A 17,870-nucleotide genomic window follows, 5' to 3' on the forward strand; every position below is an offset into this window, starting at 1 on the left:
GTACTGACTCACTCATAGAGTGTTGGAGTATTTCTGTAGAATATGCAGATTCATAGACCTGTAGGAGTGTTGTCAGCTGTGCTGCAAAGTCGACATAGAATTTCACGGACCAACCATCTTACTGTTCAACATTTACTTGAGTGTCTGTGATATTTCAGCTGCAGAGAGTTGGGCTTCAAAATCTGTCCGATGTGACACATGCAATTGTGGGAGATGCAGTGCATCCAGGTATATCTGTATCGCTGCAATAGAAGATATCTATTCTGGTGTGGATTTTATTTATGTGAGTAATATGAGGATTCCCTAGCTACTGGGTTGAAGCCGCGCCAGGCGTCTGAAACCTGGGCGTGGTCACTGCTGCAGGTGTTTTGTCAATGTTAGGGATTGTGCACTGAGGGCCGTTAAATGGGAACGATCTATCACCACGTAAAGGACACAATTGTATCCCCCCTCCCCCAAAGCACTGAACTAGTGTGTTGTTAGTAGTGCTTGTGTTAACAAGTCTAGTAAGAGTGCCTGGTTGGAGTTAGGGGTGTACAATGATACCAGAGAAACTGAAAACCCAGCCAGTTATCCTTCCGCCACTGCATACCTCCCTTCCAGGTTGGTTTTAGTGTGTAGCACTGAAACACTGATAGAGGCACCCCAGGAGCAACCCATATCAAGACACCCCTGGCGTGTCTCAAGTGTGTGGTCCCCATCACTGTACCTCTCCATTTCTTTCGCACCCCCTATTGAGCAGGGGAAGATAAGTGGGTCTCTTGGAGGCAGGCTATGTGAACACCTTGCTCCCTCAGGTATTGGTAGATGCAATACCTCTTAACATAGCTGGCCATGCCCCTGACATTCCAAGTCTGGAAGTGGTAGTGTGTCGCTGCAATATGTCTATTGACTGACATAAGTAAAGGAACATGTATCAGGCCCCACCATCCCCGCCACTCCATCAGTTCTCTAGGTAGAGCTCGAAGCTGGGGCCCTCTGAGCATTCCGGCAGACCCCCAATCCTCACGCTTTTGCGACGTGAGCGACCCTCATGATCCTCTACCCACTTCTTGAGGTAGCTTAACTTCTCCTGGAGGGCTTTGAGATGAGAGTCCGTTTACGCAACGACCGGCCTGAGCATTGCCAACTTGGATTACTCCTCCACTCAGTATTACAACTTCTTGTGGTCTGCGCACATTAGGCCCATGTCAATTCCCAGGGTATCTATTTTAGGTGCCGGGGATGATTTAATGTCCAGAACTACCTCTAGGATCTCGTTGAATTTCTAGGAGTGGTCTGATGGAGTGAGCTGTACTGCTGCATTAGGAGGACGCAGGGCACTCCCCTCTGGGCCGCTGCCTCTGTTGTGGCCTCAGTGGCCCGATCTTGTTTAGGGTGGATTATAATTCCTGCTAGTTAGTCAGGCGTGCCCTTGAGTGTTTGAGTTTACTGGATGCACACCACACTATTCAGATCAAGGACCTCTGTGCTGCCAGGATGTGGCACCTTGCTCGTGCAGTAGCTCAAAAGGCCCTACCTGTAGCAAATCAAGTAGGGTCTAGCCGAGGGGCGGCCCACAAGTAAGGTCAGGTGCTGCTGAGCGTGGTTGTACCTTCACCATCAGGGTGTGCCCCCGCATCTAAGGTAATGTTTACCAGTACTCAGCGGGGTGGGAGAGGGCCACTTAGGCAGGTCACCGGTTTTGAGGAGGAGGATGGAGGGCAGGACCATCCGGCTGTATATTCAGGGAGGGAGAGGTCTGCCGCTAATATCACTGTTGGCCACGCAACTTACAAGACAGGTGACACCGCACGGCCCCGACTACACTTCAGCTTAGGGGAGAGTCCACCACCTAGGACCCCTCTCGGTGTAGGTCACGGCGTGATGGATGGGGTTCAGCCACGGACTGAGGCAGCTCAGCGGAGTCCCAGGAGAGAGGAGGGGGACCCCCACGGTGGTTGGTGCTCCTCGTTCGGAGCCCCACTAGTCTAGGCGATGAGGGCCAGTGGCGTGTGCAGGAGAGCCAGTAGAGAGCAATCCAAGGGGGGCAGTAGGCCCCGATCCCGCCCCTGTTTTGGCTGGGCGGTACAGCCAGTTTGCGGCTGTGTTTCAGTGGGAGGAGGGATCCACCTTACGGAGCTGCAGCAGTCAGCACGGCCAGGCAACCATGAAGTCGAGTCCGAATTACCGCACAGGCTTTTCATTAATTGATGTGTAGTAAAGTCAAGCTTAGTCGCAGCCACTGCCCTCACCGAGTCTGCGGCTCATAAGACCCAGGTGGGTCAAAACCCAGTCCAATCGGGGGTTTCCTTGGGCCAGTGCCACCACACAGATGGTTTTGGCGGGTATAAGAAGCCGGAAACAGGATGTGCCAGAGGTCAGGATCTCTGGAGAATGTATTGTGAAGGATTGGGCTCACGGGGCTCAGTTCTTTGCGACTTACTCAGTCACCATCTTCGACTTGCAGTATACTTAAATGTACGCCAAAAGATATTTTATCTCTTAAAATATATGATCACTATATCACTCCGCACAAATCTCTTAAAACCTTAGTGTCTGGTTCCCTCCTATGAAGGATATTGTATGGTTGTAGGCACCAAAAATAAAAGCGGAATCTGTACTTCGAAATTAAACACACCAAAAACACCTGAGGCCTGATTGCAGGTGGGCAGGTAAATTCCGACCTGTGCGTAAACCCCTGTTTACGCACGGGTCAGAATTACGATTTGGCTGTATTTGACGCATCCAATGAACATCGGATGTGTTAAATAACTCGGCTGGTATGACATTTCGGCAGGTTCAACCTGCTGAAATTTAACAGGGGAAATTGTGCTGTGTTTACGGTCCAATGCTGATTCTGGTGCGTTAAACCCCCAAATCCGCATGTTATTCCCCACAAACTCTTGATAGGTGTTAAGTATTGCACACGATAAATTGTGTACCCGTATCGTTATGTATCATGTGCAATAAATAACAGCTAATCACGCCCTTAGTACCGTTTAGTTTTACAATATATGACTATCAGTTTACTTGATTTTTAAAAGGACTTGCTCACAATGAGCAGTAACTTGTAGAGTCTTCAAATTCTATAATGAGTAAAGTGGGAAACAATTAACATGTTACCATAAATCTCTCCTTTCTGTTAATCACTGTTCATGTAAGAAAAAAACATTCATAAAAACGAACAACCAATATCTGTTTTTGTTTAAACTGCTGCTGCAATGGTGCTCCATGACCCGTGTTTCGCCTTGGCTGCTGGCCATGGCAGCAAGCATTATGACGTCAAAAGTCAACTTTACTGCGTTATTACAGTTGGGTAGATACATTGTGTTCTAATTACAGGCTGCTGGAGAAGTCGCAACTAGACAGCAGAAAGGAAATTAGAGGCAGGTTTTTATACTGGAATTGCAGGTTTTCCATTTATTATGTAATTACAGGAGAGATTGATTCGTAGCAGGTTTCTACACTAATATAAATATTAATTTGATTTTCATCAAACTGATTCTAATAGCTTCTTGCAAAGCATTTCTACAAACTGCTACTTAGAATCAGGGCCAGTCAGGGAACCGAAACCAGCCCTGGCAAACTGCTCGGCCAGCTCCCCCCTGGGGGAGAAACGGGATGCGGCCGAGGGGTTAGCTAAGGCCGGATTTCGGCCGATTTTGTTACGGGGGCCGATATTGCCGACCCCCAGTGACAACCAGCATTGGCATAGCCAATAGGTCTGGCTTTTGGGACCTTATAAGTATATTTACTTTTGCTATAATCGCGGCACATAAAAGCGCGTGTGCCGCGATTATAGCAAAAGTAAAGAAATAGATGTTTTTTTCTATTTCTTTACTTTTGCTATAATCGCGGCACCCGCGCTTTATGTGCCGCGATTATAGCAAAAGTAAACATACTTATAAGGTCCCAAAAGCGAGACCTATTGGCTATGCCAATGCTTGTTTACTTTTGCTATAATCGCGCAGGGGAGGGGGCCTGTAAGATTACCTTGCGGGAGCGTGCGACCATATGGCGCCGCGCGCTCCCGCAACGAAATCGCCAGACATGCACGCGTTGCCATCGCAAGCAATGCAACGCGTGCACGTTTTTGCCCCCAAAGCTGTGCCAATGGCATTGGGTCTCTCTCCTTTGCAGAGCATGCGTGCTGCGTAGGCGAGACCTAAAAAAATGGCCCCCCAGGAGCTCAAAACCGGCCCCCACCCAGGCGGCACACCATGGAAATGCCCGGTGCCCTCTACGGCCAGTTCGGCCCTGCTTAGAATGGAGAGTCATAACCTCCATTTTACCTGGTCCAGTTTGCTTTTCCTATGAATTGCTAGAGTAGTCAGATCAACAACATATACTTAATTAACAGTTAAATGAAACTTTTTTTATTATCTTTATAAACTTTGTTGAAACGTTTTTATTATCTTTATAAACTTTGTTGAAAGTCTGGACTGGACCAGAAATAGGTTTCAATGCTTTTTCTATTACGTTGACATTCACATTTTGCGACCTTCGACTCAAAATAGACCACATTCTCCATGGCCTTTCTTGCAGTTTCTCTTTTAGCAATCCCATCTGGCCTTTTCACATAGATTTTTCAAATTGTGACCACACAATTCAATGAGTGTTGTTAAACTTGCTCTGATTTTATTCACGTTTTAACATAACTTCTCCCAAAAGTTATTTTGTCTGTAATACACTCGTGAAACGCTTCCTGCAGCATAAAAGTCACCTACTATGTGATTGTTGCAAAATATGTCACCATTTTAGTAGTGCCAAGCTAAATCTGTCTGCACTTCCTTTGGCCTGGGTGATATAACTGGCGCATGCACTGTGCTGCGAGATATATTGTTTACAATTCAATGGGCTAAGCTTTCCAACAGCATTCCGTTAGTTGTTTATATTGTCATTCTCATTTTCAGTCTTTCGCATGCTTGGCTCCCATAGGCTTACCTCACTTTATTAGCTTCTTTCCGAAGCAGGACTAAGTACATGTGTTCTTCGGCATCTTTGTTGTTGTTCATCTTTTTGCAATGCACTATTTTATTTAAAAGCATTTCGGTATTGTTCATGGACGTGCAATGTGCTTTCTTACTTTTAACATAGGCATGCGTTTTTTTTATTCATTATTCTTTCACCCTAACTGACATCACTAGTGACGTTTTAGTTGCTAACACCCACTATTACTCTATGCCACTCTGCACCACTGTACGCACTCCACTATATGCTACTCTACGCCACTTTATGCCACTTTACTCTATGCCACTTTACTCTGCATCACTCTATGCCACTCTACACCACTCCATTCTACTCTATGCCACTTCAGTCTACCTTGTGCCACTCCACTCTACTCTACACTTCACCGCTCTGCTCTAAACCCCTCCACACAATGCCACTCTACGGCGCACTATATCACGTCACTCCAGTGTACTGTACTCTGTGCCACTCTGTCACTCCACTCTAACATACTGCATTCCATTTTTCTCCACTCTCCTCTCTGCCACTCGGCTCTAAGCCACTCGCATTTAGCCATGCTGACTGTAGCTACGCTGCTGTACAGTATGGCTAAAAGACATTGGTAAACCCAATAGCTATCACATAGGCGAGACCTAATGGCTTTGCCAATGCTTGATAAATGCTAAGATCTCACATGGGATTTGGGCATGCAGCTGCATTACAAATGCACGTATGGGTCCAGTTACTGAATATGTGTTATTGTGGTGTGTGATTTTAAGGGGACACTGACAAGATGACTACTATTTTAAGGGCTTGGTTTTTCTACTTGTGTTGCAATGTCAGCGGTGGCCCTTAGATGCTCTGTCCTTAGTCCTGAGCTGTAATATCAGTCAAGAGTCTGTCGCCCAAGCTCATGAGACCCACCGACTGATCACTCTGTTGTGGTATCTTTGCTTTTTAATATGCGGTAGTGCACACACATCTGTGATATATTACGTCACTCCAGTGTACTGTACTCTGTGCCACTCTGTCACTCCACTCTAAGCTACTGTATTCCATTTTTCTCCACTCTCCTCTCTGCCACTCGGCTCTAAGCCACTCGCATTTAGCCATGCTGACTGTAGCTACGCTGCTGTACAGTATGGCTAAAAGACATTGGTAAACCCAATAGCTATCACATAGGCGAGACCTAATGGCTTTGCCAATGCTTGATAAATGCTAAGATCTCACATGGGATGTGGGCATGCAGCTGCATTACAAATGCACGTATGGGTCCAGTTACTGAATATGTGTTATTGTGGTGTGTGATTTTAAGGGGACACTGACAAGATGACTACTATTTTAAGGGCTTGGTTTTTCTACTTGTGTTACAATGTCAGCGGTGGCCCTTAGATGCTCTGTCCTTAGTCCTGAGCTGTAATATCAGTCAAGAGTCTGTAGCCCAGGCTCATGAGACCCACCGACTGATCACTCTGTTGTGGTATCTTTGCTTTTTAATATGCGGTAGTGCACACACATCTGTGATCGGGTAGGGCTTATTTAGGGGGTAAATACATGGCAAATATTCTCGGCAGATGGGATAAAATAATGCCTCAGTTTTTGTGCCATTTTTATTAATTTGAACTGTTCTCGTATTCTTTCTAAACCATCTTTGCTAGTACTGCATAGACTTGAAAAATGTGCTGGTATGCAGGGCTTTATAATCACATGCTGCGCAGTCATACCGGAAACCCAGACTAGGTTTGGCCTTGATGTAAAACGCATGCCCTTGCTTGTATTCGCACATTAAAGTCAGACATCTTGGTTTGCCAATGTTTGTTCTGTTGGTTGTTCTGCTGGGAGCATCAATGAGCTTGTGTGGTGTGTAAGCCCTGCATACCTTTAATGAGAAAATAAAGATGTTAGTGCTGAAAATTTTCTGATAGAGTTTGATATGAACTTGCCTTCCTCTCTCCTCATCTCCACCATCCTTGTTGATTCCTCGTTTCTGATGGGGAAGGGCTGATGTTTTTAGCCTTGGCAGAAGAGACTATTTCTGTTAATTCAGAGTAATGTAATGTGGTCGTTTTTTTAATCTCGCTAGGGTTCACTTTGGCATGAATGGCTCCATGCGGATCAATCAAACCGAAATGAAGGGACTGCGTGGAGCGGCAGCAGTTTTGGAAATTCAGCTCGACAAAGACCTTATTTGTTTCTTTGATTCAACTGTGGATGTCAGGTGAGAAACTGTTATATTACCAATTCACAAAGTAATAACAGTAGAGTGTTTTCAAATTCGGCATAAAACTATCCCAAAGAAGAATCTAGCTTTATCTCGGCGGGGAAAAAAGGATATGAGGTAATAGTAAAAGTATGTATCATCAAAGAGCACTATTCTAAGTGGACGTGATACGGTGGTCAAAACCTAAATGATTTTGTAATAAAAAGAAAAAGCTTATTTCTTTTTATGAAGCCCTCACCCACCAACCTAGTTGGTGCCATGCTTCATCATCGGGCCCACCTGGTGACATAGAGTATGTCCCTGGTGTGCTACAACGCCTGTATTGCAGCAGAGCTGGTATATTACTGAGTGTGCAGTGAAGGTGGTGTGAAGGTGAAATTTAAAAATTGTCCAGTGGTCCCATTACCCAAAGGTTTTTTTTTTTAATGTTTGGGCCTCTGGCAGTAATAAAAACAAGGCGGTGGATGTAGGTGGAGTGGTAATTAAGAACTCCTGCATCCGACAGACGGTCTACATGTTTCAGCCAGGCCTTTAATATATACTGGCTTTCCTCAGGACCTTCATAATGTGAAGAGTGAGATCTATACTAAATTACGTGTTAGATCCAAAAGTGTGTTGCACATGCTAAAGTGCCCTATGTGTAAGAAGGGAATTCCCTCTCTAGACATTCACTTGCGATTAGCAAAGAACGCCCCATGAGATTCCGGCAGATTTGTTTACATCGTCACTCAGGACCCTCTCAAAGACCTAATAGGCTATGCCGGATCTCCGTGGATCGCAAGTGAATGTCTTGAGAGGAAATGTGACCACCATATCACGTCCACTTAGACAAGTTCTATCTGATGATACTAACCTTGGGGAAGAGGACAAGTTCTCTAATCCTCTCTCTCCTATTGATAATCAATAATACAAGTATTTCAGCCATTTGTTTCTCACTTTTTTCTAATTAGCAGATTTTATGGTTCATTTTATTTTCATTTAAGTGTATAGTATTCATCAGTATCTTGAGGTGAGGGAGCACCTTAAGAATTGCATAAATACATCAAATATAACACTTGAATGCAAAATGTTTTGCACAAGTGCTCTATTTTATGAGAACCTATGAGGAGAAGGTTATGATTTTCTCAGTTATTTAATACTTACTGGAATTCTAAATTTACTCATACGGACGCTCGCGTTAATGAAAGAGGTAGCTGCCACGGTTAACCGTTGTGACTGCTACACCTGGTTCAGACTCGGAGATTTTCTAGACCCCAATATGTTTGTTAATTGGGGACATTCTTTTCAGCATAAAAAAGCACAATATTTGAAGCATGGCTGCGCATGGAGCGTTGAGTACCACAGGCACTTCTCTCGGTTGCGCAACATTTGTACTGCATCTGCATTTGCATGTGCAGGTGGGTTCTGATCTGGGACTTGATTCAGAGTCTTTTCTTGGCCATTATAGATCTTGAAGAACTCCGTTAAGATAGTTATTTTAGCTCGACTTTTTGTCCAAAGATCATGAATTTTCTCTGTCTATACATATTTACATATTCTTGTCTGCATCCCTCCCCAGAAATAAATGAGGTTTGTTTCTTAGGATCCTTCAGAAGTACAGGGTCTAACCTTCAGCTTGAGCTTTGCGCTCCGTGCCTTTCCTAAAGTCAAGACTGTTTGCTGTTTTTGTAAGGGTTGTGCATCGTGTGATTGTGGTAATCACAACCTGTGGTGCGCTCATTATTGTTAGACTTGCTGTTGAATCATCAGGCCTTTAGAAACTAGCCATAGTGCTTATTGACCCCATTGGTCACTTACCCCCATAAAGGATATTTTGTATTTAGCTTTTGCCTACAGGAGAATGCTGTGACCAGGTGCACCTTAACCATCATCTTCGGCCCAAAGACTTATTTATCTATAGATCTGAAACTGATGTTTTCCAGTTTCAAGTTGGTGCTCTTCCCTAAGCCTTGTGTATGACACCAAACCTAACTGGTGCTTCACTGAAGCCAAGATTCTGAGCATTGTCTAGACTGATTACTATCTTCTAATGTGCTCTTAAGGGTATGGAGGGTTGCCCATGGTGCATTTACGATCCCTTTCTCTGGACTCTGAGATATCCATTTCAGCAGATTACTGCGAGTATGGATTGTGGGCTAGGAAGCACGTCACTAAGAATTCTCAACCCCTCTCCCTCCTCAGCTTCTTCTGGATGCAGACCTATGTGGATTGTTATTGAATAACAATATGGACTCTTGAACCACATGCCTTCTTGGATCTGTAACCATCTGATGGGCAGTTTCAGGGGCTTGAATAACATCCCTTACTCCTGGGAACGCAATTGGTGGCGATTCTGATGTGGAGGTCTCTGTTATTTTTAGCTAGGTTAACACCAGGGAGCAATATGAAGCTGTCACTCTTTACTGCTTGGGCAGAGGAGTCAACTCTCCATGTATCACCTTCGCTGGAATTCATTTTAATATAATGGATTTCCTGTGATCTGGGTGATCCCCAACTGTTTTCAGAAGCAGAGGAAAAATGTTTCTCACTGGTGACGGTTATGCGAGTGATCAGGGTTTCTTAAATCTCAATCTCCTAGTGAAATCATCAGAGAATCCCCACTAGTCGTAGAGACCCTTTAACTGTCGACTTGAAGTATAAGAAAGGAGCTAACATTAGCAACATATTTTATGTACAGTGAAATCAACTTGGCTCCACACGAACGACCGAGAGGAAGGTGTCAAAAACCTAAGGGTTTTATCAACAATTTAGTTCAGGTTACAAGTCAAATTAGTCAGCAAAACTATTTTAACAGCATACATATATCAATGATCATGCAATCTGAATGTGTATATTATAAGGAAATAGAGGCAAAACAGAATCGCTTACAGCAAGCAAAATAACAACTAAGCAGGTTGCATAAAGGAACTTCCCTATTGTAAATAATGCATCCCAAGTGTCAAGGGGACATTCTATGAAGCAGGTGTCACCATTGATGAAACAAGTTTAAAGTTCAGGGGAAGTATCAGTGCTTAAGCAGTAAGCTAAACACCCTGGGCAAGGCAAATCAGGAGAGTCGAATTCAGGACATAGTGTGCCCTACTATTCTAAAGGTCACACAATAAGGCATGAAAGATGATTCTAAAAGACTTCTCCGTAGTTGTTTTCCAAACAAACAAGTCCAAAGACAGTGTTCTCTTGGAGCAGGTAGACTCCCTAATTTTCCAGTTCTCAACAAAGGCGCAATCATCTGGGTGACCTTGGATGTAACATCAGTCCAGTCTGCCTGGTACGGGAATAACTCTCCCACTAACGGTCTCCTTAGCCAAGGCCAACTTCTGATTAAGGTTCGGTTACCTACGAGTCTAATACAATAAACAGTGAGCCTATTCTAACTTATCTGAAAGAGACACGTTAGTGATAGATTCCTTACCTTAGAATATCTCCAGGTGTCGGACTGGATCCGGAAAGTTTTCGTCAGCAGTACCCCTGCGAGTCAGCAGGCGTTGTCGTACGGCTCCGCGTACATCGCTGGCGTTGTATCCGCCGATGACATCATCGGAGCTACATAGACGGGCCTACGCGCGCTGACGTCTGTTCTTTCTTTTACCGCGTAGCAGCGCAGATCCGAGAGAGAGCGGTATCCCTAGTTAAAGTTTTAACTTGGTTTCTGACAACTTGTTTTGTCGAGTACTTGACTCCTGGTGCAGTAGGGACGCCCGGGTTTAAGTCCTGTAGGGCCTGCTGCCGAAACATGTCGGTGGCGGACCCGCATGACGTGTGTCCCTTCTGCTTGGGGCACGGCCATAACCCCGAGGCATGCTCCGATTGTCGGGCCATGTCGCCAAAAGCTTTGCGGGAGCATTCCCGCAAGTTGTTGGTGGTCCAGCAATCGGTTCTGCGCTGATCGAGGTCCCGATCTCGTGGGAGGTCGAGGGACCGGTCGCAGAGCCATCCGCATCGCTCGCCGGAATCGGGGACAGGTAAGTCTAGGCGCCATAAAAAGTCGAAGAAGCAACGTCGCTCTTCCTCTACCCCTCACCGGTCGCGGAACGCGGTGTAGGGGGCGGGCGATCACTCCTCCGCGGCTCCGTTGGAGCCTCCGTTGTTGCCTAGGACCTACCCACCCTTTCCGGGACCGCACGCGACTTTGGACGAGGTGCAGGCCTTCATGTCAGCCTTGCGCCATTTGTTTGCCTCGCCGGGTCCCTCCGGAGCGCCTTCGGGCACCGCGGATCCGTCGGAAGGGTTTGCCTCCGTGTCGCCGCCTCTGGCCTCGGCTACGCTGGCACCATACTCTACGGCGCCACCAGCTCCGGCCTCGGCTCGGGCCTTGGCACCGGCCCTTGAGCCGGCTTCCCGCCGCTGATGCCGGACAGCGCCGAACCGGGACTGGTATCTTACCCTCCAATTCCATTTCTTGGAGGGGAGTTTATTCCATTTCCCAGGGCACCTCATCCTTACCAGCCTCTTCAGCAACCGGTGGATGAAGGGGAGTACTGGGAGGGGTCTGAGGACCCTCTTGCAGCTCAATGCGAGGATGAGCCTGAATGGGAAGGCGATGTGGAGTGTCCAGTAGATCTGGATTTTTCTCCACACCCTGGTATTATGTTCCCTTCTTCCGAGGCCACGGAGGAGGTTGCGAATTTTTCAGTGGTGTTGCGTAAGGGCGGCTGAGGCTCTTCACCTCGAGCTCCCTTCTGTACCTATCAGGACCAATCTCCTGACTGAGGTGCTGCAGCCACAGTCGTCCTCTGCGGAGCCGTTACTGCCTTTCAATGAAGCGCTTCTTGATATCCTGTTGGGCACCTGGATCAAACCTAACAGGAGTTCCTGTAGACAAGGGTGTGGTGTGCCAACATCTCCTGGCGCCAGGCGATCCCATCTTTCTCACACAACACCCGACGCCTGAGAGTCTGGTTGTCCAGGCTTCTGCCTCGCCGAGTGTGTTCCCTTCTGCTCCTCCGGACAAGGAATCTAGGAAACTGGAGCAATTTGGGAAAAAGATTTTCACATCTGCCAGGAGGTTCTACGTCTCTGGACGTGGCTGGAACGTCAAGGCATTTCCTTGGTGGTTCAACACCTGGCAGGTACCCTGAACATAGGGCGGACAAACTCAGCCACAGGTGCATGTTGGATCACGAACGGCGTCTTCATTCGGAGGTGGTGCAAGGTCTCTTTCAGCAGTGGGGAGAACCTTGGTTAGATCTATTCGCCATCGAAGAGAATGCGCAATGTCAGCAGTTCTGCGCGTTGGAGTTTCCAAGGCGGCACTCGCTAGGCGACGCTTTTTATCGCGAGTGGAGTTGCGGTCTGTTGTACGCCTTTCCGCCTATACCACTTCTGCCCAGAGTGCTGAAGAAGATCAGGCGCGACCAGTCCCAAGTCATTCTTGTGGCACTGGACTGGGCTCGAAGAGTTTGGTATCCTGAGCTACTCAGTATGAGCGTGGATCCCCCGATCTCCTGTCGCAGCAGCAGGGGAGGGTCCTCCACCCGAACCTGTCCACCTCCACCTCCTTGCATGGAGATTGAGCGGCAACAGCTGATTCCATTGGACTTGCCTCCCGAAGTCTGTAATGTGATTCTGGCAGCCAGGCGTCCCTCCACTAAAACAGTATACGCCTGTCGGTGGAAAAAGTTTGTGGCATGGTGCACAGCAAAATCTGTTGATCCTCTTGCTGCCCCTATTTCTGAGGTCCTATTCCATCTTTCTTTGGCCCAGCAGGGCTCTGCTTTGGGCACTATCAAGGGCTACCTTTCTGCTCTTTCAGCCTTTCTTAGGTTGCCTGATCAGCCCTTTCTTTTCAAGTCTCCAGTTGTCAATAGATTTCTCAAAGGCGTTACTCACCATTTCCCTCCTATTCCTTTTGTGATGCCTCAATGGGACTTGAAACTGGTTCTCACATACCTGATGTGTGCTCCCTTTGAGCCTCTTCATAACTGTCCTTTGCGGTTATTTAGTTCGAAAACTGTCTTCCTGGTGGCCATCACAGCTCGGCGGGTGGGTGAGCTCCAAGCCCTTTCCTGCAAACCTCTTTTCCTGGCGATTCATCCAGACAAGGTTGTGCTTCGACCGCGTCCCTCCTTTCTACCAAAAGTAGTCTCTGCCTTTCATACAGGGCAAACTGTCACTCTGCCCACTTTCTTTCTGCCTCCGCACCCTTCAAGAGAATAGAAGTTCTGGGTGGATGACCAGCTCTTTGTTGGCTACGTGGGTGCCAAGAAAGGCCGGGCTGTGCACTAGCGCACTATCTCCCGATGGGTTGTCTTGTGCATTAAAACCTGTTACTCTCTGGCTAAAAATGAACCTCCGGTTGGGCTGCACACCAATTCTACCAGGGTGACAGCAGCTACCACAGCATTGGGACGCGGTGTCCTCCTGCAAGACATCTGTCAGGCAGCCACTTAGGCCTCGTTGCATACTTTCACTAAGCACTATTGCCTTGACAGTCGGGTCCGGAGAGACTGCTTCTTTGGCCGTTCGGTTCTCTGTAACTTTCTGGTGTAATCACACTTCGCAGACCCACCACAGGGGTTGGTATTGCTTCGGTATGCATTCTAAGGTAAGGAATCTATCACTAACGTGTCTCTTTCAGATGCACAAGTTACTTACTTGTGTAACAATATATCTGTAAGAGACATTCGTTAGTGATAGATTCCTTACCGCCCGCCCATCCTCCCCGTTCTACGAACTGTTCTCTAGGGTTCAGGTCATCCCTTTTAGGTCCTTAGTTCTATACAGAATCGCTTACAGCAAGCAAAATAACAACTAAGCAGGTTGCATAAAGGAACTTCCCTATTGTAAATAATGCATTCCAAGTGTCAAGGGGACATTCTATGAAGCAGGTGTCACCATTGATGAAACAAGTTTAAAGTTCAGGGGAAGTATCAGTGCTTAAGCAGTAAGCTAAACACCCTGGGCAAGGCAAATCAGGAGAGTCTAATTCAGGACAGAGTGTGCCCTACTATTCTAAAGGTCACACAATAAGGCATGAAAGATGATTCTAAAAGGCTTCTCCGTAGTTGTTTTCCAAACAAACAAGTCCAAAGACAGTGTTCTCTTGGAGCAGGTAGACTCCCTAATTTTCCAGTTCTCAACAAAGGCGCAATCATCTGGGTGACCTTGGATGTAACATCAGTCCAGTCTGCCTGGTACGGGAATAACTCTCCCACTAACGGTCTCCTTAGCCAAGGCCAACTTCTGATTAAGGTTCGGTTACCTACCAGTCTAATACAATAAACAGTGAGCCTATTCTAACTTATCTGAAAGAGACACGTTAGTGATAGATTCCTTACCTTAGAATATCTCCAGGTGTCGGACTGGATCCGGAAAAATTTCGTCAGCAGTACCCCTGCGAGTCAGCAGGTGTTGTCGTACGGCTCCGCGTACATCGCTGGCGTTGTATCCGCCGATTACATCATCGGAGCTACATAGACGGGCCTACGCGCGCTGACGTCTGTTCTTTCTTTTACCACGTAGCAGCGCAGATCCGAGAGAGAGCGGTATCCCTAGTTAAAGTTTTAACTTGGTTTCTGACAACTTGTTTTGTCGAATACTTGTCGAGCCAGCAGTCGAGTACTTGTCGAGCCAGCAGTCGGTCTCTGGCATGGCTCTGCGCTCCTGGCGCGGAAAATTTGTGTACAGAACTGATGTCAACGCGCGTGGGCGTGTCTAAGTGGCTCTGATAACGTCATCTCGGCGGATGCGAAGCCAGCGATGTATGCGGAGCCGTACGCCGGCGCCTGCTGACGCGCAGGGGTACTGCTGACAAACTTTCCGGATCCAGTCTCTCGCCTGGGGATATTCTAAGGTAAGGAATCTATCACTAACTAATGTCTCTTACAGATATATCATTACACAAGTAAGTAACTTGTGCAACAAGGCACATGCTAAGACCGAGGAGAGAAAAAAACAAGACACTAGCAAGGCATTTAATAGAATTACATTCATGTTACTCAAGCCTGGTTACACGTTAGACTAATATAGCATCAACGTGGATTTCAAACGGATACAGTTAACTCAAGACAATAAGTTATGATTACATTCAGAGTATGTGTGGCCAATGTTACACCTAATTTATTTCCATTGTGTGCAGCTGTGTACGGTCTCTGTGCTTTACTGGTCTTAATCATGTGCCGTTGTGATTCTTACAAATTCGCAAGATTTTAAGACCGATGTCATTGTCTTGTGTATCTCTTGTCCTTAAATTGCTGCTTTCCTGTACATAATATACTTTCTAACATGGAGTTTTTAAATAATTCTCTCTCTGCGGTGTATGTTTAGCTCTGATTGTTTTTTTAAATATTTGTAACGATACATGGAATGATTTGCGATTAAAGCCTTATAAAAATCATTGGAATTGTTCTCCGCACTTAACTTACTCAGGATTTGGATTATGAGAGTCTGACTTTGAATGTATGAATGAACAGTTTATAACTGAAGTGCCCAAGTGTGATTTCAAAGGGAAAACTTGCGACTTGAGAGTCTGATACGGAGCCCTGTCCCTTTGGATCGTGGGGCACCTCTCATTTGATTTACCTACTCTGTACATTGCAGCCAAGGGTATGTGCACCAAGAAACTGACAATTCACATGAGTGCAGCGCGCAAGTACCAAAATCAGAGGTGTTTGCCACTTCAAACGTTTGTTTTGCAACTAAAGGGAAAAAAGGAGCATTTTTACAAATATTGCGCCGTGTAAGAAGGTATTACGGCAGTCCCGTGATGTAGTGGCTCACTCTAAGGACATGATCAATTGGAGTCCTGCAGAGGGTTATGTCAACGACAATTACACAGAGCAAGTTAAACAATTACATAATATTTACAATGTGATGTACATACTATTGATAAATGTCACAATGCCCCTGCCAATAGGCAGGGTGAGAAATGTTCATATCCAAGCCACGCATGGACTGTGGGAGGGGCTGGGATGAAGGGCAGACAAGTCAGGTGCTGACATTAGATGCGTGTCATGTTTGCTTCTCTTGACGGTCCTTACCATTCTTCCAGTGCTGATAAACTTGATCTAGGTCAACTTTCCCACTTAAATAGTTAGGCCTTTGTTCTCATTAGCATATGTAGGTCTCCTCTGGTCTGTTTCTTAATTTGGACTTGATTGAGTTCATTAGGATGAATCCTTGTTCAGTCTGCACTTGAAGTCTCAAAGGCTGCACAGACATCAACAAGCTGAGATACTGCATTGTATTGCGCAGCATTCTGCAGAGGGGAAATTCACCTTGTCTTGAAAGATCCTAAACAACCCGCCTTATGCATGTTCTGCCACTATATACTTATTTATAATCTCTGTATTTCTGAATACTATTACCAGGTGTTTCACAATTGACCAGGACCTTCTTATACTTTTGAACAAGTATTGCGTTCTCAGTCCCAAAATCAAACTGTGATTGTGTTGCTACTGCATGGAAATCAAAGCTTGACCATTCTTTCAACTCCTCTTTAGAGAACCGTCTTTCCATGTCCTCGCACAAACGTTTACCGAAGACAAAATTGTCTCAGTGTCGTAATTTTGGTGGTGAGGAAGCTGAAATATTTTATGAAAAGTGTACCACCTGCTAATATAGAAACGTGTTAAAAATGTTTGCATAGAAATGCATATTAAAGTAGACACCTGAAAGAAACACGTTAGTTAGATTCCTCATCTTAGAATATCCCCAGGCGTCAGGCTGGATCCGGAAAGATTTTTTGTCAGCAATACCCCTTGCGCGTCGCTAGGCGTCGTCTGCGGCTCCGCGTCCGTCGTTGGCATCGTGCGCCGGAATGACATCGTCGGAGTACTTAGACGCGGCCCTCGCGCGCTGACGTCAGTTCTTCTTTTTTCCGCGCCAGACAGCGCCGATCCGGGAAGAGCTTACCCCTTAGTCAATTTTTGACTAAACTTTTTGACTCTTTTTGGTCTTCTGTCGACTTGACTCTGGTGCCGGTAGGATGCCCGGGTTTAAAGCCTTTACTGCCTGGCGGCCGACCACGACGCGGAGTCGTGCCCCGATTGTCAGGCCTTGACCTCGAAGGCTAGGCGGGAGCGGTCCAGTAAGCTTCTCGTGCTTCGGCACTCGGCTCTGTGCCGCTCACGGTCCCGGTCCAGGAGGAGGTTCCAAGGACCTGTCGCGGAGCCGCAGTCACCATCATCGCTCGTCGGGCTCGAAGTCTTCGGGTAAGTCGAAGCGATCTAAGAAGTCCAAGAGGCGACACCGCTCTTCGGACTCCCCTCGCCGGTCGCGCGACTCGGCCGAGAGTCAGGGTGGTCCCACCCCTGCGGCTCCATTGGAGCCGCAGGAGCTGCGTCCGTCCCCATACCCGCCGGTCCCTGGGACTGATGCGACTCCGTCGGAGATCAGTGCCTTCCTCTCAGCCATGAGGGGCCTGGCTCCGCCTGCCGGCGCGCCTTCGGGCCGCGCGGGTTCAACTGGGCGACCGCGCGTGCTGGCGGCTCCGGTGCCATCGACGACTTCGGTCCCGACGCCGCAGGTCCCTGAGGGATCCAGGCCTGGATCTCTGCCGGCACCGGTTGACCTCACGACGCCTCCGCTGGTGCCGACACCGGTTCCGCCCCCGGCGCCGTCTCCGGACGACGCCGTTCCCCGGTTTAGCCCCTGTCCGGGCCCGGCGCCGCTTGACGCTGCACCTGACGCCGATGGATGAGCGTTTCATCTACCGCCCGTCTCCGATCATTCTTCCTGTTTATCAGGAATCTGATGACGGGGGCGACTGGGAGGTGTCTGA

At 47.1% G+C, this 17,870-nt stretch overlaps 1 protein-coding gene across 3 annotated transcripts in view; it reads left to right on the forward strand.

Annotated features, from left to right (window-relative positions):
* The window catches only part of NEIL3 (nei like DNA glycosylase 3), a 133,806-nt gene that overhangs the window by 22,838 nt on the left and 93,098 nt on the right, over positions 1 to 17,870 (forward strand). For all 3 annotated transcript variants that reach the window (XM_085641871.1, XM_085641873.1, XM_085641872.1), the window contains one exon: positions 7,013 to 7,147. In XM_085641871.1, the coding sequence (XP_085497997.1) occupies positions 7,013 to 7,147 (135 nt within the window). The remainder of the gene's footprint in view (positions 1 to 7,012; positions 7,148 to 17,870) is intronic.

This window comes from Triturus cristatus, chromosome 2_2, assembly GCF_964204655.1.
Source record: "Triturus cristatus chromosome 2_2, aTriCri1.1, whole genome shotgun sequence".
NCBI lineage: Eukaryota > Metazoa > Chordata > Amphibia > Caudata > Salamandridae > Triturus > Triturus cristatus.